The sequence below is a fragment of the Amphiprion ocellaris genome, chromosome 14 (genome assembly GCF_022539595.1).
Source record: "Amphiprion ocellaris isolate individual 3 ecotype Okinawa chromosome 14, ASM2253959v1, whole genome shotgun sequence".
Classification (NCBI taxonomy): domain Eukaryota; kingdom Metazoa; phylum Chordata; class Actinopteri; family Pomacentridae; genus Amphiprion; species Amphiprion ocellaris.
In genome coordinates, this window is record NC_072779.1 from 31,275,025 (window position 1) to 31,298,222 (window position 23,198).

At 37.8% G+C, this 23,198-nt stretch overlaps 1 protein-coding gene across 2 annotated transcripts in view; it reads left to right on the forward strand.

The window, feature by feature from the left end:
• The first annotated feature begins 670 nt into the window (after positions 1-670).
• Positions 671-23,198, forward strand: part of LOC111586006 (E3 ubiquitin-protein ligase CBL-like) — a 42,090-nt gene continuing 19,562 nt past the window's right edge. For both annotated transcript variants that reach the window (XM_023295665.3, XM_023295666.3), the window contains exons 1-8: positions 671-1,250; positions 6,629-6,876; positions 12,740-12,886; positions 14,395-14,551; positions 17,217-17,338; positions 17,428-17,565; positions 20,311-20,398; positions 20,670-20,801. In XM_023295665.3, coding sequence (XP_023151433.2) covers positions 1,107-1,250; positions 6,629-6,876; positions 12,740-12,886; positions 14,395-14,551; positions 17,217-17,338; positions 17,428-17,565; positions 20,311-20,398; positions 20,670-20,801 — 1,176 coding nt within the window. In that variant the 5' untranslated portion in view covers positions 671-1,106. The remainder of the gene's footprint in view (positions 1,251-6,628; positions 6,877-12,739; positions 12,887-14,394; positions 14,552-17,216; positions 17,339-17,427; positions 17,566-20,310; positions 20,399-20,669; positions 20,802-23,198) is intronic.

Below are 23,198 nucleotides of genomic sequence, written 5' to 3' on the forward strand. Positions count from 1 at the left end.
AAGGGTTTTAAGTATGTAACCATAGTCTATGTGAATAGTTGATTCAACTCAATACCTTAAGTTTATTGAACTTAATTTCTCAGGTTCAGCTGATTGAACTCATTTTAAGGCAGGAAGTTAACTTAAATTCCTAAATTAAATGAACATAAAATTAGTTCAACATAATGCAGGATGTTATTTTCCATTAAAGTCATTTTCCCACTGCAGCAGTGCTAGTTGCAGATGAAGTTAATATCCATATTGAACAAAGTGTTGGGTTTTGGCCTTAATACTTATTGTCGTTAAGTTAAATTACAACATAAATTACACTGTAGGGAATTGATTGAAGAAGAATCTCTGTCTAAGTACAGTATGTAACCATAATCTGTGTGACTAGTTGATTTAACTAAATATTAGTCTGAAATCAAGCTTTTCTAACTTGATTTCTCAGGTTCAGATTATTTAATTAATTTGAAGGCAGGAAGTTAACTTAAATTTGTAAGTTAAATGAACATAAAATTAGTCCAACATAATGCAGGATGCTGTTTTACATTTAAATATAGTGTTACACTGCGGTAGTGCTATTTTCAGGCCAGTAACCCCCCTGACTTGGACACTTATTTTCTAATTTTTACAACACATCTCGCGGCCTGTTCGTGCTGTTACTCTGAAGGCTCCGGCCGGAAGTGCTAACTGCCGCTAACCGCTTGAAGGTGCTGCTCAGCCCGTTTGTTGATCGCTCCCTGTGGCTTATTAACAGCGGACTTTTACCGCAGCCGGGCTCGTTCCTCGGGGGGGATCTCACTTGTCGTCGCCGGGGAGAGACGGGCCGCTTTCTGACAGCGTCGCCGGCCGCACAGCGAGCATGTCCTGGGCTCGTATTCGGCGTCGGAGTTGAACTGAGAGGCTTTTCAGATGTAGCTTGTTAGCTAGCTGCGTCGTACAGTGTACACAGGCTGCTTTTTGTTCTCCCCGTGGACAGCCTCTGCATGGCAAATTATCGCCACTGTTGACGACGGACAGGGCGCAGAAAAACTCTATTTTTTTGGCTGAGAAACGTGCCAGGAATAATACCCCGGTTGTCAACCTCCAGCCCCCGGGGCTAACCCCCGGTCACCGACGAATTAATGGCCGGAAATCCGAGGAGGGGCGCCGGTCTCATCGGCTTGATGAAGGACGCCTTTCAGCCGCACCAGCAGCCGCTGCAGCCGCACCAACCTGCAGTGGTCGATAAGAAAATGGTGGAGAAATGCTGGAAACTCATGGACAAGGTATTGACAATGTCATTAAGGTGATAAATGTCCTTTTTATAAAGCTTGTAAATACTGAACTGAGCCACTTTGGTCATCTCTACGTCATAAAACAGTCACTGTCACTTCCCTCTTTTTCATTTATGGACAACTAAGCTTTAAAACCCCTCACACACACATTTATAAACAATAAAATAGAAACAACAGTTCCACTAACCCATATAGTATATTAGACATCCTCACAGAACGGTATTTTGACTTGAGAAGCTGCCAAAATTGTCCTAATGAGAAAATTTAACCTCCAAAATTTATGAACAAACCACAATTAAGCTTTTGAACCCTTCACATACACACACACACACACACACACACACACACACACACGGTCATTTTAAGAAATAATACAAACAAAACTGCTACTAATCCATATAGCATGTTAGACGTCCATAGATGTCCAGAAAGGTATTCTTTCATAAATTGTAACTTGAGAAGCTGCCAAAATTGTCTCAGTGAGACAATTTAGCCTCCAAAATTTATGCACAAACAACAATTAAGCTTTTAAAACCCTTCACACACAAATTTAGAAGCAATATAATACAAACAATAGTACTACTAATCCAAATAGCATCCTCACAGAAAGGTATTCTGACAAAGATTTTGACTTGAGAAGTTGCCAGAAATGTCCTAATGAGAAAATTTAACTTCCAAATTGTATAACCCTTTACAAACACATGCATTTGGTCATTTAGAAGCAATATAATACCAACAACAGTACTACTGATCCATATAGCACGTTAGACATCCTCACAGGAAGGTATTCTGACATAAATTTTGACTTGAGAAGCTGCCAAAATTGTTGTAATGAGAAAATGTATCCTCCCAAATTTATGGACAAACCACAATTAAGCTTTAAAACCCTTCACATACACACATGTAATCATTTTTTTAAACAATATAATACCAACAACAGTACTACTGATCCATATAACATGTTAGATATCCTCACAGAAAGGTATTCTGGCATAGATTTGACTTGAGAAGCTGCCAAAACTGTCCTAATGAGAAAATTCAACCTCCAGAATTAGAGTACAAGAGAGTGTCCCTGTTTCATTATCTAACTGGGATAATTACTGGTGAATTAGGTCACATTAGTGGCCCAGAGAGGACACCCTATATTTAGTGTTAGATCAGGAGAGGTGTATATGTTGAATAGGGGGGGAAAGGCCTCTACTTTAGTCGATGTTTTACAGTCCGCTTTAACTGAACATATATATAATATAAGAGAGGGAAGCAGAGATGGTGAGACAAGAGCTCCAAAGATATTAATTCAGGGGGGGCTGGAGAAAAAGAAGAGAAACTGCATCAGATAAGAGAGAGAACAACATGCATGTGCAGTGCATCCTGCAAAGATGTGGCTTCGTTTACACCTGCAGTTTGTGTCTTCATGTCACGTCGCGCTACTGATCTGTTTTGTTGATTTAGGATTTAAAACTTTTTCTGTTTGGGTCATCCACATCTGAGCTGAGTGATAAAACAGTGTTGGCGCATATTGTGGTTAAAAAAAATGACAAAAATCCTTATTAAATGTGTTTGTGAGCAGTTTTATCGTATGCAGTTAGGCCTGAACACAATCAAAATATCAGAATCGCCATATCCAAACTGTCAAAGCAGCATTTTTTTTTTTTGATAATGACAAAGTGTCTCGCAGAATATCGTTTCAAATGAAGCCTTGTGGTGCTACTGAGGTGCCCCGACCTATAAATCATGATCTCCAGACATTTTTTTGGTTCAGACCGCAGCAAAAACCACATCTTCTGTGTTCTGTTTCGCAAAAATGAACAGTCCCACTGAAATTGTGACTCGCGTCTTTCTCAACTGTTGCAATATTATTATTTTTTTGCTGTTTTGCATTAAAGTGGAGCAGCTTGTTTATTTCAACATCCCCTCCAGTGCTTTGTTGAACCTGTAAAATGTGCTGAAGCAATGTTGAGGAACCCGTTAATAGATGAGACATTCATGTGTGAACTGCAGAGCTCTTCTGTTACTTCTGTGTTGTTAAACTTTTGCAGTGAAACAACAAAAACTTAAGTATGGCAGGTAAATGATCAAATTAGACATGAGAATATGAATACAGATCAGTTAGTTTAATGAGAAAACGGAGCTTATGAGGCGCACAGCTGGTGTCATGAAAGGAAGAACAAAGGAAGGCAGGTAGCGTACATCGACGTTTGAAGGTCTGACTCGTTGCAGGTGTGAAGAAAAGCACTTCCACATACTTTAGTGTTTCATCCTCCCTCTGCATGCAAGTCAAATAGCTCACAGTTAAGACTTTGCATGTTAATATCAGAAATAATGTCCCGCTCAGTTAACTGAACTAACCTGGCAGGTTTTAAAGCTCATGGTAAAGTTATTGCCTGTTTTGACTCGTCTAATAGCCAATAAAATATTGGTACGCCATGTACACTACCATTAAAAGTTTGGGGTCACTCAGACAGTTTCATCTTTTCCATGAAAACTCACACTTTTATTCATGTGCTAACATAATTGCACAAGGGTTTTCTAATCATCTATTAGCCTTTCAACACCATTAGCTAACACAATGTAGCATTAGAACACAGGAGTGATGGTTGCTGGAAATGTTCCTCTGTACCTCTATGGAGATATTCCATTAAAAATCAGCTGTTTCCAGCTAGAATAATCATTTACCACATTAACTATGCCTACACTGTATTTCTGATTCATTTAATGTAATCTGCATTGAAAAAAGCCTGCTTTTCTTTCAAAAAAAGGACATTTCTAAGTGACCTCAAACTTTTGAACGGTAGTGTATGTCACTGCACTGACACTCCACTAGTCCTGTTATTGCCCTACATCAGGGCTATTCAAATAAAAATTCACTCGGGCTGAATTTTCACACTAAGGACATAAGCTGGGCTGGACATTTTTGGCAGACAGTGAGCAAAGTTAACCATTCAAAATAAACACAAATAGATAAGATAACAAACACACTGGATGTTTATTAACGTATTGGCACATCCAAAAATACATAAACACAATATTAGAGCAGTACTTAAACTAAACCTGTGCTGAAATACTGCTTCTTTAAATTTTACATTTCAAACACATAACTTCAACAAGTTTTGATGTGTAAATACAAGAACATGTTAAGGTGCATATGAACATAAAAACAAAGTGCAGATTAGAAACACCATCTTTGTTTTGATCACATCTGAAAGTGCATAAAAAAGTAACTTGCTGAACAGAAACTTTTCAGAACTTGAGGTATTTTTCTTCTTTTGAAACAACAAAAAACAGAGTTTGTCCCTGTCCATATTTGGTCTCATCTGAGACAGTCACATCTTCAGTGCATATAATCAAAAAAATAAACAGTGGGCACAGTGACACAGTTAACGTCCCTTTGAAATGAAATGAAAAAGCTGACATCAAAGTGCATAATAAAGTGCAACTAAGTGAAATAACTGTGAAAACAAAATGTCTTTCTTAAATATTAAACTTATAATAAGTGAACAGAAAATAGTCACATAAATACATGGAACTACATCTAGTGCCTGCTACAGCACGCTGCTTTGTTGCACTTAACATTAGGCATTACATCTCAACTTATGTGGATGTGTGTGTAACACTTGTTGATTTTTCTAGTGAGAGAAATGACACCTCTTGTTTTGAACAAGGGCACGGATGTTTGGCTCATAAGATGTCAAAGCAGTCCGAAGGCAGTGAAGAGTACTGTCAGAGAGCAACGAGGGCTGTTTTTTTTTTTTTTATCATGTCTTAACTTTGTCGTCAGTTAAAACTTCATCCATGATAGCCGACATGCAATCCTTCACAGTTTCTGAGTCTGTGAACGGCCTCTTTTTCTTTGCCATGAAGCTGCTGTGGCTCTTTCCTGAGCTGTGCAGGTCCGCTTCATTGTAGTACAGCTCCGGTTGTAAGACGCAGTCAAACTCTGAATTTTAGCTGCCCTCTCATGAGATCCCTTGGGAGAGTTTGTCCGAAATGCGGCATGTTTTTCAATGTGGTGTCTTCGGACATTATAATCTTTCAGTACTGCAACGCACTCGTTGCAGAGTAAACCTATCGGTTTGGCGTTCGGACTTGGTGGTAAATAAATAAATACTTTTCAGTCCACGCAGGATTAAACTGACGGTTTTCCTCGCTGACTTGTCGTTTCAGGGTAGAGAAAGACATGCTGCTATTTTCACCTTTATAGAACTGCTAATGTTAACTTTTCAAATGCGCCTCAACAACACAATGTGGGTTAGTTGCTAAGTTACGGTAAGTGTTGCATTCAATGTTTGTAATAATGTTGGAATTTTTCTAAGAACTTGTCAATGTTACTAAAAGATGTTTTTCTGTTTTTTTCGGACCCAAGTCCCAATCATTCAGCAGTTGCGTTTGGGCCACTCGAGGGTTGCTTTCGTGCCGCATGTGGCCCGCAGGCCGCTAATTGAATAGGGCTGCCCTACATATATTAAAATATAATTTTGCCATTTGCCTCTGTAGTGTGCCCATGTGTTACATAATAATTCCAGTTTATGTTGTGCTCGTAAAGTTAATTATTGAGTTCTGACATCATTACAACTAAACCTACTGGGTAAAGAAGGTGTGTGATCAGGTGTTCACACAGGTTGTAAACAAACACTGAAGTTAGCTGGATTTATGTAAGGACAAGAAGCCAAACTGTAAAATGATTACCCTTACTGTCTCTTGTAAAGCTCCACCACTGTCCATGCTCTCAGATCTCAGAATTTACTTGATTTAGAGCTTTGTTATATCAGTCCAAACTATGATATGTTGGTACTTTCAAGGGCAATGATGTGTCAAGTCAACTTTATTGTCAATTCTGCCATATGTACAGGACATAGACGGGATTGAAATTCTCTCAGACCGGGTGCAAACATGCAAGACAGAGAAGAAAAACGGAAAAGACACTAAGAAACAAGCAATGCAATGGATATGCAAGTAGATAGATGTTTGCAGATGGCGAGTAGGAAAGTGTTTACAGTGTGTGTCGGTAAACATCAAGGATTCTCCACACAACAGTCCCAATCGCAGGTAGTTTGTCATATTTATGCTGCTCAGGGAATGATTCCCAGCGACCTCCTAACCTTTCCTCTAGTGCTGTCACCGGGAAAAAATCCAAATCCAAACTTGCACGCAAGACAGCTCATAATCTAACTGGCAGACTGTCATGAAATTTGTGAAGCATTCTTAATCTCCAGGAGGATTAAACCGGTTTTATTTAATGATTTGATTGTGAACATTGCAGCCCGGAGCTCTGCCAGGCCCAAGTGTTTTAATCGCATTTGTTTTCGTGGCACGTTGTCATTTTGTTTGAATGTTAAGCGTCTCTGAGCCGTTGTTTTTCCCCTCTTCAGGTGGTGCGTTTGTGCCAGAATCCCAAGGTGGCGCTGAAGAACAGTCCACCCTACATCCTGGACCTGCTGCCGGACACCTACCAGCACCTACGCACCATTTTATCCAGATACGAGGGCAAGATGGAGATACTGGGGGAAAACGAGTATTTCCGGGTGGTCATCGAGAACCTGACCAACAAGACGAAGCAGACCATGAGCCTTTTTAAGGAGGCCAAGGAGAGGATGTATGAGGAGAATTCCCAGCCCAGGTAAACAAAACGTCGCTCATTCTCATGGAGGAAACGCGCCGTTGTATCAGGATGCAGCCACGATAAAGAGCTGTGAAGCAGGGAGGTGTTTGGGTAACTGACAGATGGTACAGATATAGAGCTAATCATTGTTTGTCTTGGCATCCTACCAGTAAAATAATCCCTCAAGATCACGAGTGCATGATAATACCCTCACTAGCAGTGGTGCTGCTGACTGAAGCAGAGGCTCTCTGTCGTGTATAATCTAAACTCTCATGTAGGGCAGAGTGGGGTGAAATGAGGCAGTTTTTACTTGAGGTGTCGTTACATTGGAGGCATGACAGTAATGTCTAAAAATAAAACCTGTACGTATACTTCAGGATGTGGGGCATCCCTGGGAATAATTGGTTTGGATCTAAAATAAGCAATTTTTCAAATATGGCTTTCTAAAATGCAAGGGGGTCTCGACTTAGGTTGGAATTCTGTTCCTACAACGCGACGTAACGCCATTCTTGCCATAAGTCAGAACTCAAATATGTACCTATGTCACTCACCTGCGGTAACACAGCGGTAAAATCATAATCTAGGACATAAAAACACTGTACAGTAAAAATAAAAAAGAAACAAAAGAGAACAATTCCTTACCTTTTGTTTTAACATCACAAACACCCTATGTCGGAATGATGGAGCAAGACTTAGGGTGACATACCCACGAAATGCCAGAGGTCGAGGACGTCGTAAATTGTGGACCTGCTGTACAGTGTTTTCTTGTCTCAACTTGGGGTAAATTGTGCCATCAATATAATGCAAGATCTGTCTCCATTTGCTCATCCAAAACCTGGTGGGCACATCCTGTTCTCTTCAACCCTGTTATAGTTGCTTATTTTATTAATTTTTTTGTCCATGAATCTCTTTAAAGTCATTCTGTTGATCTTAATCTGCCACCTGACGTATGGACTTCGCATTCTTTCCTCCTCCTGCAGCTCTCTAGAAATCCTTAAGAGAAGTTGAAGCATTGTCCGTCTTCCACTGGTCTCAAAATCAAAATCATTTTGGTTGCAAAATGTAAAAATACGACATAGAATTACAGTAATGTCATTATTTACCAAAAACTAATCATCCAGGCAGTTTAGAGCTAACTTCATGCTAACATTTTAGCCTCACATTGTAGCTCACTAATGCTAATACAACACTTATAAAACAATAAACATGAACAATTGACTTTGAGCAGCAAAAAACCTGTTTTGTTAACTAAAATGTGCTCCTTCTCTTCACTGGGAGAGTTTAATGGATTCCTCTTCAAAAATATTTCGCCACATAACCAGTTTCTTCCATGGCTTTCTAGAAACAAGGGGTGGCTCATCTTATCCCACTCTCCCCTACCTCAGTATACTGCACAATAATGTACAAATGGACGACACCATTTATGTGCACCATATAGACTTTGATGCCATTTACCATTAGATTCTGATCGATCCTGTCTCCATGTCAGAGATAATTGATAATCATAAGTAATTGATGAAGTTCCTTCTGTTGTTCTGTGGGCTTCGATCCTTGTAACTCTATCTCTCTGCAGAGACGCTAATGTGGATCCTGATGCTGCAGGTTTTTAGTAAATCCAGAGGAAAGACGCAGCAAACTAAACCTCAGTTACATTTATTTTTGGTGAATCCCATTAATCTGACTTGTTCAAGTTTTATTTAATAAAAAAAACAGTTTGTAATAGATGTGAAATTATAGGATACACTGGACAAGAAAGGTATTTTATGATTTTGATACACAAACTGTGTGCCCTCTGTGATGTTTTTCGATCAGTTTCGGTGCTGAAATGTGGATAAAACCTTCCCCAAATCGCCTCATACAGCTTCAAGTCTGCAGTTCTGACTTGTGCCGTGTTGAAAGTGAATCAGAAATGTTATTTGATCCGACCTAGTTAGACGTCTATTGTGACTTTCACAAAAAAATTACCAGGAAGCTCCTTCAGAAATCACATTCACTAAAATGAGGGCATGTCTAAGTGGAGCTAAAGTGAGATTTCAGATGGTTTTACTCTTTTAAAGTCATGAGAAACAGATTTAAGAGAATATGTCAGAATGACTTTATTTAGTTGCAGTAATTTTTGAGCAGCTAGTAAATGTGCGTCTTTTATAAAGCTCTTTTAAGCTCTGCAATACTTCTCTGCACTCTTTTTTTTATTCTTTCTTTCATCTAGTTTATTTGAGACTGCTAAGAAGTTTATCTCATCCACAGCTATGATAAAATCAAACTTTTCACATTTGCCAGAAATACACCGAAGCAACATCGCCCGAAATGTGAGATCAAGACATGATTAAAATGTCGCAATCACGTCTACTTCCTCTGCTTCTGAGAAAGCCATTACTAAGCGAAAGTCCATCCTTCCTCTGACGCATTGTGATTTTTATCAGGCGTTTCCCCATCGATGCCCCTCATCAACAACACGGGTAGCAGATTTATAAGTCCTTGGGGCTTTAGTGAGAACTTTCCTGTTAACTGAAACATTAAAATGCCATTGGTGTTTGTGCAGTCAGCTGTGATTCCTCTGTATGCTTAAATTAATTCAAATAATTTTGGTTTAGTTTCACAACATGCTTCATGTTCAGGTGAATTTTTGTTGCCCCCACAAAGAGCTTTTAGCCAAAATAAATGAAAAGCATCAAAATTAAACTAAAAATACTTGTCTTAACCGTTTTTGTTCATTTGGAGAATTATCTACTCCATCATAAATCTGCCTTTTTGTTAGTCAAGTAGTCAGAAATAAAAGGAAAATGCACATATTTTTGTCAAATAAAGTAACAGACTTATTGTCTTTTCTTTAGACGGATCAGTCATGTTTATTACAGTATTGTCACCCCTAAAAGGTCCGTTCTGAGCCATGAAAAACCCTTAATGTTGTTGTGGCTCTTTAGTATTGTGGTGAAAAATTTTAGGAATGCATTCGTCAGATTATGAGCTAAACCAAAAGTCCACACAGCTGGCAGACTTTAAGGAGATATTCTCTGAATTTGACTGAAAGTGTCTTAAATTAGAAGCGCTGTGGTTTCGTTTAGAGGTGGGAAAGTTTAATCCTTGTGTACTTTAAAGTCTTTGGAGTGTTGGCTGCACACAGTGAAAGATGGATGAACTATATTTCTGTTTTTATTACTGTAACTTTAATCAGTTAATGAGGAAAATTATCAATCGATTAACCAGTAATGAAAATCAGGTGAATTTTTGGTGCCCCTCAAAGAGATTTTAGCCAGAATCACCAGCACATAATTGAAAATAAAGAAAAAATACTTGTTTTAGCCTTTTTTGTTCATTGGAGATTTTATGTACTCAAGCATAATTGATCTAGTTGTTTGTCAAAAAAATCAGAAATAGAGGAAAATGCACATATTTATGTCGATTAAAGTAACACAAACTTATTGTCTTTTCTGTAGACGGATCAGTCATGTTTATTACAGTATCGTCACCCTTAAAAGGTCCGTTCTGAGCCACAAAAAACTTTTAATGTTGTTGTGGCTCTTTAGTATTGTGGTGAAAAATTTTAGGAATGCATTTGTCAGATTATGAGCTAACCAAAAGTCCACACAGCTGGCAGACTTTAAGGAGATATTCTCTGAATTTGACAAAAAAACATTTTGTTTAGAGGTGAGAAATTTCTGCTTTTGTAAGTTTAATCCTTATAAACTTTAAAGTCTTTGGAGTGTGGAAGTTGGTTGAACCATATTTCAGTATTTAATGTAACTTTAATCAATTAATGAGGAAAATTATCAGTTAATTAATCAGTAATTACAATAAAAGTCAGTTGCAGCAATACATCCATTTCTCTATTGACTTTTCCCCATCCTACAGTCCACTGGAAATACATTTGTAGTTGGAGGATTTGAGATTTCTACAATAAACCACTCTTTTTCAGTTCCTATACTTATCTAAATACACCAACTAAATCCATCTATCTAAATATCAACACTCTCTCTCTAAACACACAGATTCCACCTTTAAGAGTTTCAGCAAATGATTGCCTTTTTCCTCAAAAAGTGACTAAAATAATTAATCTGTTATCCAAATGGCTGTTTCCTGTAGATTAACTCTCCGTTTCAGCTTTAAATAGACAGTGAGGTTAGAAAACGACAGTTGGGAGGTCGCTGCTTTAACCATTGAGCCGCAGTTTCAGGAAAATTACATACTCTGCACATACCAACGCCAAATATGTCGCTGCAGCAGTAGGTAGCAAAACGGAAAATGTAGAGAGGTTGCCACACATGATGTCTGCAGTTCAAATCTTAAAGAAAATACGAAAATATAAGTGCTTTCCCTTTAAATAGATACATTATGTGAGCAAAAATGTGTGTGAAATTGTCCAAAATGTGTATGAAGAGTAGAAATTCTAGGAGAAACTGGTACTTTTTTAATAGAAAAAGCTTAATGTTAGGGAGAGTAGTTATGCAACTGCTGTTCCTACTTCCTGTTGATGTTTTTAGGTTTGAAATACACTATTATTACCAAAAAAAGTGAATATTTTTCCACACTATGCACCATGTTTGCATGGTTCCAGCAGTAGGTAGCAAAGTGGAAAATGTAGAGGTTGCCACACATGATGTCTGAAGTTCAAGTCTTTAAAAAAAAAAAAAGGAAAATATAGGTGCTTTTCCTTACGTATGTACATTATGTGTGTGAAATTGTCCAAAATGTGTATGAGGAGTAGAAATTCTAGGAGAAACTGGCACTTTTTTAAAAAGCTTAACGTCAGTAATTATGCAACTGCTGTTCCTACTTCCTGAAGACGTTTTTAGGTTTAAATTACACTATTATTAACAATAAAAGTTGGACATTTTTTCTGTTTTTACACACATTAAGCACCATGTTTGCATGGGTGCAGCAGTAGGTAGAGAAATGGAAAATGTAGAGATTTTGCCACACTTGATGTCTGAAGTTTAAATCGGAAAAAAAGGAAAATGTAAGCACCTTTCCTCACATATTTACATTATGTGAGAGAGAAAATGTGTGTGAAGAGTAGAAATTCTAGGGGAAACTGGTGTTTTTTTTAATAGAAAAAGCTTAACATCAGGCAGAGTAATTATGCAACCGCTGTTCCTACTTCCTGAACACGTTTTTTGGTTTGAAATACACTATAATTAACAATAAAAAAGTTGAATATTTTTTCACACTATGCACCATGAGGTTGCCACACATGATGTCTGAAGATCAAATCTTAAATACTACTTTAAGATTTCCTTGCACTGTAAAGGAGAAGCTCTGCAATCTCGTTATACATTGTATAATGACAATAAAGAATATTCTATTCTATTCTTCTATTCTTAAAATGGAAAATCTAAGACAAAAAAACAAAGATGCTGCCAGTTGGATCCAGACCAACTGGATCTGGTTTGATCCGGTTGATTCAGTCTAATCCGAGTTCATTCAGTTTAAACTGAATTAAACTAAATAAAACAGGATCATTTATGTGAGAGAAAATGTGTGTGAAATCATCCAAAATGTGTTTGAAGAGTAGAAATTCTAGGAGAAACTGGTACTTTTTTTAAATTAAAAAAGCTGAACATCAAGGAAAGTAGCTGTGCAACTGCTGTTCCTGCTTCCCGAAGATGTTTTTAGATTTAAATTACACTATTATTAACAATAAAAGTTGGATATTTCAACAAATCTGAATAACATCTTTCTGCACTGATGTTCTCGATGACCCAAAAGCTTTCAGAAGAATAAATAGAAATGTGATTTCCTCTTTTGTGTAAAGGGGAAAAACACACTGTGCATAAGAGCTAAAAAACATCCTGTAATTTTTCTGACAAGTGAACAAATATGGTATCGCTCTGGTGATATCTGTAACTAACGTGTTTCCTTTTGTTTCCGGCGTCTTTCTCAGGCGAAACCTCACCAAGCTGTCCTTGATCTTCAGTCACATGCTAGCCGAGCTAAAAGCCATCTTCCCCAACGGCCTGTTTCAGGGCGACAACTTCAGGATCACCAAAGCCGACGCAGCTGAGTTTTGGAGACGGTCGTTTGGGGACAAGTGAGTTTCCACTTTATTCAATATTAAACAGGGAAAGAAGACTTAATAAAATAGCTTCTAGTTGCAGTGGTTTTGTTGTCTTTGTTTATGAACTAAATTACACAATAGTTGAGGAAAAACTCATTAATCTAAAATGAAAATAGTCATTAGTTGCAGCCCTACTGGTGTTAAAGTGATAGATGAACCTGAAACCATCTGAATATGAAGCTCTCACTCTGTTGCCTTGAAGTTCGGCTGTAAAAAGTTGGTTTTCTTCGTTACAGAGAGCAGCAGCTGATGGATTCACGTCAGTTACAGAGAAATCTAATATTAAAGCTCACTTTGTTTCTGCCTTGAAACAACAGTCAGGCGTTCCTGTGAGTGATGAAGCAGGATTTACTTACTGAACATTAATTTCCTTTTTTCAAAATTAATTTAAATGTTTTTAATAAACTTGGAATCACAGGTGCATATTTATGTTTATATGTTTACAGCAGAGTATGTGATGATCGCCGCTGGTTTGTCTGTCTGTCCGTCTGTCTGTTCGCAACCTTGCTCATAAACAGACTAAGAGATTTGGATGAACTTTTCAGGGAAGGTCAGAAATGACACAAGGACCAAGTGATTAGATTTTGGCAGTGATGCAGCTTATAGTCTGGATCCACAGATTTGCTAAATATTTCTGTATCATTGTGAGATAGTGGCACGGCGTCACTGTAACTATGACAACAAGTGAACACTGCCTGCTGACGATCACATGATTGTGATCCTACTACTAATCGACCGCTGTGGACTTATCGGGACTTATCCATCAGAAATGATACAAGGAACAACTGATTAAATTGTGGGGATGTTTCTGAGTCCCATCAATTCCCGCCACCCGCTACATATTTAGGTCACGTGATTCGGTATCCGTACATAACGTACACATGAATAACACACACCTGTGCTCAGTACAATGTCATTTTGTTTGTGGATGCATCTATATTAAAAGGCCACATTCTATGTTGCTGTGATTTCTGATCATCAATAACTAATAAACAAATGCTGCATTTCTAAAACAAGAATAGCACTCAGAGAGCAGTACTCCACCAAGGCTACTCAGTAGTTTTATCTTTTCCAATGGATGATACCTTTAATAAAAAATGACCTTGTGCTGAGCACAGGCATGTGTTATTCATGTGTAGAGTTATGTGACGCCGATTGTCACATAACTCTGCCGTGTTCCTTAGCGGAGTAAAAATGCAGCATTCCTGACAATGCCATATGGGGGAATGAACAGCCTTGGCGGGGTGTTGCGCTCTCTGAGTGCTTTTCTAGTTAGAACTAGTTTTGGAAGTTTGCAGCTTTGAGCTTTAGGTTTCAGGATTGTGTCCATATTCAGATGATATTCAGGAACCTACCAGAGAAGTCCACTTGATTTCTACTGAATCTCCTACGACCTGGATGACTGAGAATCTCCACAGACGTATTCAAACCGTGGTTCTTCCAATGAAACTGTATTTCTCTGTTCCACTCCCCCCCTGCAGGACCATCGTGCCATGGAGGACGTTCCGTCAGGCTCTCCACGAGTTTCACCCCATCAGCTCAGGTTTGGAGGCCATGGCCCTCAAATCCACCATCGACCTCACCTGCAACGACTACATCTCTGTGTTTGAGTTTGACATCTTCACAAGGCTCTTCCAGGTAAGGCTCGTGGCAGCAGAGAATTGTGGGGATGTCAAAGTAACCCAGAGGTTCATGTAGTAGGTCTGAAGTCCCATTCAGATTTTAGAACGAGACAACAAATAACACCATAGAGAGTCAAACATGATACGTTGTGGAAAAGACACTTGCAGTATCAGCAGGGTTTATATTATTCATTGCTTTTTTTTCTAGCACATTTTAGCTTTGGTCATCAATTTTTCAGTCCAGCTGAATCTGAAACAGTCAAGACTCTTTAAACGGTGTTTTTATGAGAAAGGATCCACTCACAAAGACCAATTTATGTTTTTTGTGGCCTCATGCACACACACAGTTCATTTCATACTGAATTAGATGCGCTGCAGCAGAAAGGAAAAGAAAACTGACAGGACAGACCTTTTTTTTCTTCTACCTGATAGGAGAGGTAAGGAGGAAGTGAGATGATAAAACAGACACCAGAAACAAAAGAAACATTAAAAAAAAGAAGAACAGACAGCTTTAACAAGAGCTTTCCAACTTCTGGTAATCGAAGTAGTTTTGGAAGCTGCTGAATAGATGAACTTAAAATTAATCCCAGGAGAAGAACTGGATTTATGTCATTCCACCTTTAGGCTGCTCAGACAGCTGTTGATTGATTTAAGTCATTTATTTGTCTCCAGGCTTGTAGTCTTCAGGTTAGGTACCTGCCCTCACCAACGTTATTATTATACGTCACAGAAAGTCACCCACAACCCTCAAAACTGAACTAAAGTTCAGTGAAACTAACGCTCCCACGTGAACTGAAATAAAGTGGAACGACCTGAACTGACCTGAATTTACACTATTTTTATTTATTAAGTCGCTTTTAATCTTCCTTATCGGGAAACAGAATTTTTTTTGTATTTTTAGTTGGTTATTGTTGATTTAATGTGAGAAATTAGTGTGATTTGATTTCGATTTGGACATCGAAACATCATCTGATTTGTTTCTCTACTTTCTTGTAGTTAAGGTATCTGAGCTATAACTCTGATTAGTCTGGAAAATACACTACCGTTCAAAAGTTGGGGGTCACCCAGACGATTCCATGTTTTCCATGAAAACTCACACTTTTATTCATGTGCTAACATAACTGCACAAGGGTTTCCTAATCATCAATGAGCCTTTCAACACCATTAGCTAACACAATGTAGCATTAGAACACAGGAGTGATGGTTGCTGGAAATGTTCCTCTGTACCTCTATGGAGATATTCCATTAAAAATCAGCTGTTTCCAGCTATAATAGTCATTTACCACATTAACAATGTCTAGAATGTATTTCTGACTCATTTAATGTTATCTTCATTGAAAAAAACCTGCTTTTCTTCCAAAAATAAGGACGTTTCTAAGTGACCCCAAACTTTTGAACGATAGTGTATGTTTTAAAGTGACAGATGGGGAATAACTGATTCCTCGACACTAAAACACGTTGATCTATGCAGATAGTAGCTTTGCGCTTCATATAAAACACTGAAAAGCTCACAGGACAGTTTTTACAGAATATAAAGCTAGTTAGAGTTAATATGATTGGTCCAGAGGCACCACTGATGGAAAACATACAAATCAAAGCACCTCCAAAGTCCAGTAGCGACTTCTTCATTTACAGCTCTTGTAATAATGAATTACAAAGGTGAGAATGATGGAGAACTTTCTCATACAATCTCTCCTCTTAACAAAATTAGTTGTAAGCACATTTGTTGACCTTGTGCATGTACAGTCGTGGTCGCAAGTTTTTGGCTGCAAGCAGATGTACACTGAGGAGTCTACGATGCAGAACCTTTCAGACTTGGGTGGATGATGAAGGTTACGTCAGACACGCTCTTGGGGACACGCAGAAAGCATGAATTAACGTAAAATCATCAAGTCACATAAATAAGTTTGAGTTCCCCACAGTAAAAGTTCTGTGCTTTACTGAACTAGTTGTTACTGCAGACTTGAGGAAACACCTTCTTTGGATCTACCAACACTACCGTTCAAAAGTTTTAAACATTTGAACGGTAAACTTAAATAGCAAAGGATCAGATAGAAAATCAAGTCTCACAAAAAAATAGAAAAATATCAATATGACACATTAAATATTTAAAATAAAGAAGCATTTACATAAATACATGTGCATACATACATACATAAATAGGAAAAGTAACATGTAGCAGGCATTAAAGATTAAAATTACACATACTGTATGCTATATTTGATTTAAATAAATACTCAGTTTTTGCAGAAGGTTTCAGCAGGGGTGAATAGTAAAGACATTCAGTTGCAGTTGTATTTAAAGGCCCAGGCCGAACTGGGATGCTCTAGCTGCGAGGTGACCGTGCTAACCACTGAGCCAAGTTGTGATTTAGCTCTTTACAATGAGATAAATGAGTACACCTTCTGAAACATGCTAATATTTGGAGCCCAGATACGCTGTGGTCATCCAAGTGCAATAAAGAAAACTTAATTATCGGCTTTAAGTAGATTTTTTTCTGCTTCTTCTTCTCTGCCTCCTCCTCTTTTTCTTTCTCAGTCTCAACCCCTAGGGTGTGAATTTCCTTGAATTCCAAAATCTTTAGTGGCTGATTCCATCTGGATATTCCCAAATCTTATTTTTGGCAGTAGAAGCTGAGCGGGTCATATTTGTAACATGGACAACTGTTGTGTGTTTTGCAGCCTTGGTCGTCTCTTTTGAGGAACTGGAACAGTCTGGCGGTCACACATCCTGGTTACATGGCCTTCCTCACCTACGACGAGGTCAAAGCTCGGCTGCACAGGTTCATCCACAAACCTGGCAGGTGAGAGTCTTTTAAGAAGCCAGATAGAGTCGTTTAATGTGTAGAGTTTGAGATGTACCTGCCGGCTGAGATCGTTGTCTTTCCCTCAGCTACATCTTCAGACTGAGCTGCACTCGGCTGGGCCAGTGGGCGATCGGCTACGTGACGGCAGACGGGAACATCCTGCAGACCATCCCCCATAACAAACCACTCTTTCAGGCCCTCATTGACGGATACAGAGAGGGATTGTGAGTCACATTCAGCCTAGCTTCAATGCACCAATTTACACATTTTAAGGTGCATTATGTTAAAGTGCATAAAAGCCTCTAAGGGTGTGTATTTTTAGTCGACACATAAAGGCATGTTGCTGTTCTACTGCGTGAAAAACAGCAGCGGTAAGGTCATTTATGGAGTCTTTATTTTTGGTCACTCACTGAAGTGTTTGCAAAGAACAGAGGTTATTAAAGCGCAGTGCGATTTAATAATTTAAGAACAGAGGGTCAGAGTTGCAGCTTAAGTCACTTTTTGATGATTATGCACAAAGAATAAAAGTGCACTGCTTTCAAATTTGACAGAGAAGTGCGTGTTGAGCCCCTTTGAGACTCACAGCCATTTCCATTAATCTGACGGCAGCTGAGCGCATCACCTTCAGGTCTAAATGAAAGCAAAAGCTGCGACGGCACACGTCTGAGCTGCATACAGCGAGCAGACACGCACAAGCAGCGTAGTTTCAGCTGTTTGAAGCCTCTTGAGGAAGGTTTTTTCTACATTTCAGGACAAATATTGGCTCAAAAACATCACAGAGTAGAAAAGACAGTTTATGTATCAAAATTATAGAACACTGGTGTCTTGTCAATAAAAATATTACTTACTTTAATGAAAACAGCTCAGATAAATCACCAGTTTTGAATGTTAGATGAATTTTGACAAAATATTACAAGGGCTGGAGTTTACTTTATTAAATTCCTGTAGTATGAGGATTCATATGAGCGTCTCCAAAACTTTACATTTTAAACAAACGCTGACATGAACCCAGGAGTGCTCAGTATTTACTTTTCTTCACCTGGGACAGGTGAGCTGTGAGTCTGCAGTTCGATCAATATTTACATTGCGGTCGTCTTGAGCAGCATCATAGCTGGCGAGGCATTTTTATTTCACTGCTTGGAAAATATTAGTAGTTAGATTATCAAGACACATGGACAGGATTTTCAGTTTAGTTAATCATAAATAAAGTAGGCTGTTTGTTATTCGGAGCGTTTGATAAGCTGTTAGTTTATTCTTTAGCGTAGTACTGTATTGTTACTGCAATATACACCACTAGATGTGCTGTTCTATCTCACATAAATGACACATTAAAATAGTATATGGATGGATAGATAGATATAAAATTGTTGATGAAACAGTGTGTTAAATAATTCAAGGACCATTTGAAAGTTGAAATCTTGACAGTTCTTCCTGTTTTTATCGGTTCTGGCTCCTGATAAATGATGTAATTTTTAAAACCTAACATGCTTTACAAACCTGCCTGAACCTGTTATCATGCCGTAAATGATTTCTTCTAAAAAGAAAAAAGGAGAGTTGAATGTCCTTGATAATTTATATGAGAAAAAATGAAAAGCCCTAGAATTGGCATGTACAGCATCAACAGGTGTTACCAACACTGGTGACTCTCCATGTTGTAGATGCGTTACTACTGATATTTTAAATTTGTTTCCATACATGTAAACACTGCCTGTAGTTCAGCCGAGAAGTCCCAGAATTTATGTCACATATCTGTTGGTCACAGTTGAACCACTAATGACTTCATGGTTGTGCTGAGGAATGCAAATTATTTTCGTTTTTTTACAGAATTTGGTCAGTACATAGGGTGTATTTTAAAATATTTTTCGAACAAGACCTTTAGAAAAAGATGATTTCAATGAAAGATCATGATGTTAAGCTTGGATTTGTTTAATTTTCCAAACAAAACTGATTTCAAGGATCGTCAGAAAGGTGAAAAAGTGATGATTCTTTCTGTTTTTTTACAGTTTCTCTCTCTGACCAATGGTATTATTTTGGCAATGTTGGCAAGTAACAATATCCAGGATTTTCCCTTTGTACCATGCAGTGCATCTAGAATTAAGAATTTAAAGTTCTTTTATTAGTTTTTAAAGCCTTGCAAGGATTGGCAGCTGTTGTTTGGTAGTTCCTAATGTTAGATAAATACTTCAACTTATCCAGTAGTTACATACATGATGGATAGATGGATAGATGGATGGATGGATGGATGGATGGATGGATGGATGGATGGATGGATGGATAGATAGATGGATAGATGGATAGATAGATGGATAGATAGATGGATGGATGGATGGATGGATGGATGGATGGATAGATAGATGGATAGATAGATGGATCATAGATGATAGATAGATAGATAGATAGATGGATAGATGGATAGATAGATGGATAGATGGATAGATGGATAGATAGATGGATAGATGGATAGATGGATAGATGGATAGATGGATAGATAGATAGATAGAGGAACAATGTACTAAACAACATGCAATCAGTGTGCAAATTGTTCTGGTCAAAGAGATTGTAAGAGGACAAAATAAAATAAACTAGAGTATTATCAAGTACAAAAAGTATTATAATGTACAAATTAATCAGATTAGTCCAGTAATCCTATGTCTGAAAAGGATTTAGGTTTCAGTAGAGCTGTAATTTGTGTTTTTTGTAACAGAAAATGCATCAGTACAGCTCTACAGTTTCTCTCTAGTGTGCCATTCTCTGTCGTAGATAACAACATAGGATTTAAAACAAATTCTAATTTAGAAAAACAGTATTTCAACAAATGTTGACAAAGAGGAATTGCAGTTTGAAGCGACTTTTCAGCTGAGGTGGTCGTTTCTCGCCCTCAACTCAAGAGCATTAAATCTAGACATAAAATTAGAATTTTTATTTTAAAACACAGCACTGACTTGTGTTTTTCTGTTTGTCTTTTCCAGCTACCTTTTCCCAGACGGCCGTGCACAGAATCCAGACCTCACAGGGTTGTGTGAACCGTCTCCACAGGACCACATCAAAGTTACTCAGGTAACTTCACCTCGTTTGTTTTTCATCCATCCAGCCATTAGTTCACAGTGTAAAGTGCCATAATCAGTCTGCAAAAGAAGCAGAAAGCAGTTTAGTGGCACCAATATGGAGACCATTAAGATACAATAAACTTTATAGATCCCTGAGCAGGAAATGTGCATTATACTGCTTAATGCAAACAGATGCATAAAAGACAACAACATTCGTTCTAAGTATAGATAGCTGCTAAATGTTTAACGTTCTCCTCCTCTTCCTCCTTTTGTCCTTGCAGGAGCAGTACGAGCTGTACTGTGAAATGGGCTCTACATTTCAGCTTTGTAAGATCTGTGCAGAGAACGACAAGGATGTGAAGATCGAGCCCTGCAGACACCTGATGTGTACTTCCTGTCTGACCGCCTGGCAGGTGAGGCTAACCGCTGCACGCTTTAATTACATCGCTCTGTAATTCCCAGTAGCCTGGAGGGAAGTTCATCTTTGCTTTTCCTCCTGCTATAAACATTTAACATTTAACCCTCTGAACCCCAAAACCCAACAGTGGGAGTTTAAAAGGCATTTTGTCTTTAAATAGTTGTGAAAATTACACCATTTGTTGCAGCAAGAAACTGTAAACACAGAAAGACTCATCAGAGTTTTTAAAAATTTCATCTATGATGTGGCATTCTGTTGGAAAAATTAAGCAGATCTTAGCTTAAGATTGTGATATTTTATTAAAATCCGCCAGTGCTGCTACTCCTATTCGGACAATAAACGCACAACTCAAGCTAATTCATTGTAACCAGCTAATGCTAACATACCTAACTCCTGCAAAGCTTAATCAGTTCAATAAAAACATACAAGATACAAGCACTAAATGCACAGAGGTTAAAGCAACACTTTTACTCTTAGGCAGTACAGAAAGACAAAAACAATTTGGGAAAAGGTCAGAGCAACATGTGAGAAAATAATTTAAAAAATACTTTCATTGGACCCTATATTGTTTCTAATCGGTATCTATCCTAAAAAACAGAATTATAATAAAAATGAACGAATACTGGTGAACCTCAGCTTCTTAAATGGTAAAAAAGGTGATAGATCAAATTAGGAAAAGGGCTTACAGATTAGATATTACACACTGGATAAAACAAATTATGTCAAAACTGCCACTTGGCAAAAAAAATAAAAAATATGAAGAAGTTTGACGACCCTTTATTAAATTTGTGGTGAAAAACGCAACTTTTGAATAATGTGTACTGCCATCTGGGAGCTGTTTGTTGGTCCGTTTTGTTTATTATGTATATGCTGAAAAATACAGTTAATGTTATAAAATTACTTTATTCTACGCAACTCATTTAAAAATTCACCTAAAAATCTGTGTTTTTGAGGGATGTAGCTGTGACCAACAGTCAAGTTACAATAATTTTGTGACTTTTCACTTAAACTGCAGGATGTGTTTACACAGAGCAGATGGGAGATAAATATGTAAACAAGTTAAAAATATAAGCAGATATACAGTAAATGGGAAGATGTACTGGCTAAGCTGTTAGAGAGGTTAGGTTGTATTCATTTCCCCAGTGGGTGCACTGTACAGATAAAAATAAAATAGAGATGATTTTCCTCGTGTAAATCGTTTTTCATGTAAAAAATTCACCAAAAACAAACCAAATTCTGTAAAAAAAAGTAAAAATTCTGCGCTTTATGTTGCACCTGAGAAGCCATTAGTGGTTTAGCTGTGACCAACATTCAGGCTACAAAAATTAAGGGACTTTTTACCTGAACTACGGGATGTGTTTACACAGAGCAGATGGGTGATAAATATGTAAACAAATTAAAAATGCAAGTAGAAATACAATAAATAACATGTAGAGTCGCCATTTGTTTTCCAAAGTTAAGACTTGCAGGAAAATTGCTGGAGGTGTTATTTTCATGTTTTTTTTTCCAAGTTATGTAAAAATAAACAAATTAAATTAGTTTTCCTAGTCTTTTTTTTAGGATTTATGGCACTAACTGTGTCACACTTCTAGTCATGGTGGTTCTGTTTCCATGGAGGTGCAGGTTTTTATATTGCAGCGAAAAATGAGCTCACACTGATTAAAAATGTGACAGGAGTTTGGGGTCCAAGGGGTTAAATCATGCATTGTGTACATTTTCTCTCCAATCACTGCTTATCTGCTTTTGCGATTGCCACAAATTGTCAAGCAGATAAATATTACCTCATTTTCATTCAGTTGTAAAGATCCCCATGCCTAATTAAATACCCCTCTGTTGTGTATTTCCTCTTATTTCAGTACAAGTATACCTACTTTCTGGCCTACGTGTTTAAATTTGCTTTTGTTGGTCACAGATGAGCCACTTATGGCTTCATGGTTGTAATGAAGAATGCAAAATTTAATTTAATTTTTTTACAGAATTTGGTCAGTACCTAGGGTGTATCTTTAGAAAAAGATCATTTCGGTGAAAGGTCATGATGTAACGCTTGGAATCGGTTAAGTTTCCGTACCCAGCTTAATTCGAGGATCGTTAGAAAGGTGAAAATGTGATGATTCTTTCTGTTTTTACGGTTTCTCTCACTGAAAAATGGTGTAATTTTAGCAGGATTTCCCTTTGTCACCTGCATTGCATCTAGAATGGATGGATGGATGGATGGATGGATGGATGGATGGATGGATAGGTAGATAGGTAGATGGATATTTCATCCATGTTTACTTGTTGTATTGAGCATAATGTACACTTTTGTAGCAGTAGTTTCATCTCAACAGCGGTAAATTTCTGTCATTCACCTCTAACACACTTTTTCTTTGTAATCACTTCCTCAATTTTTTTT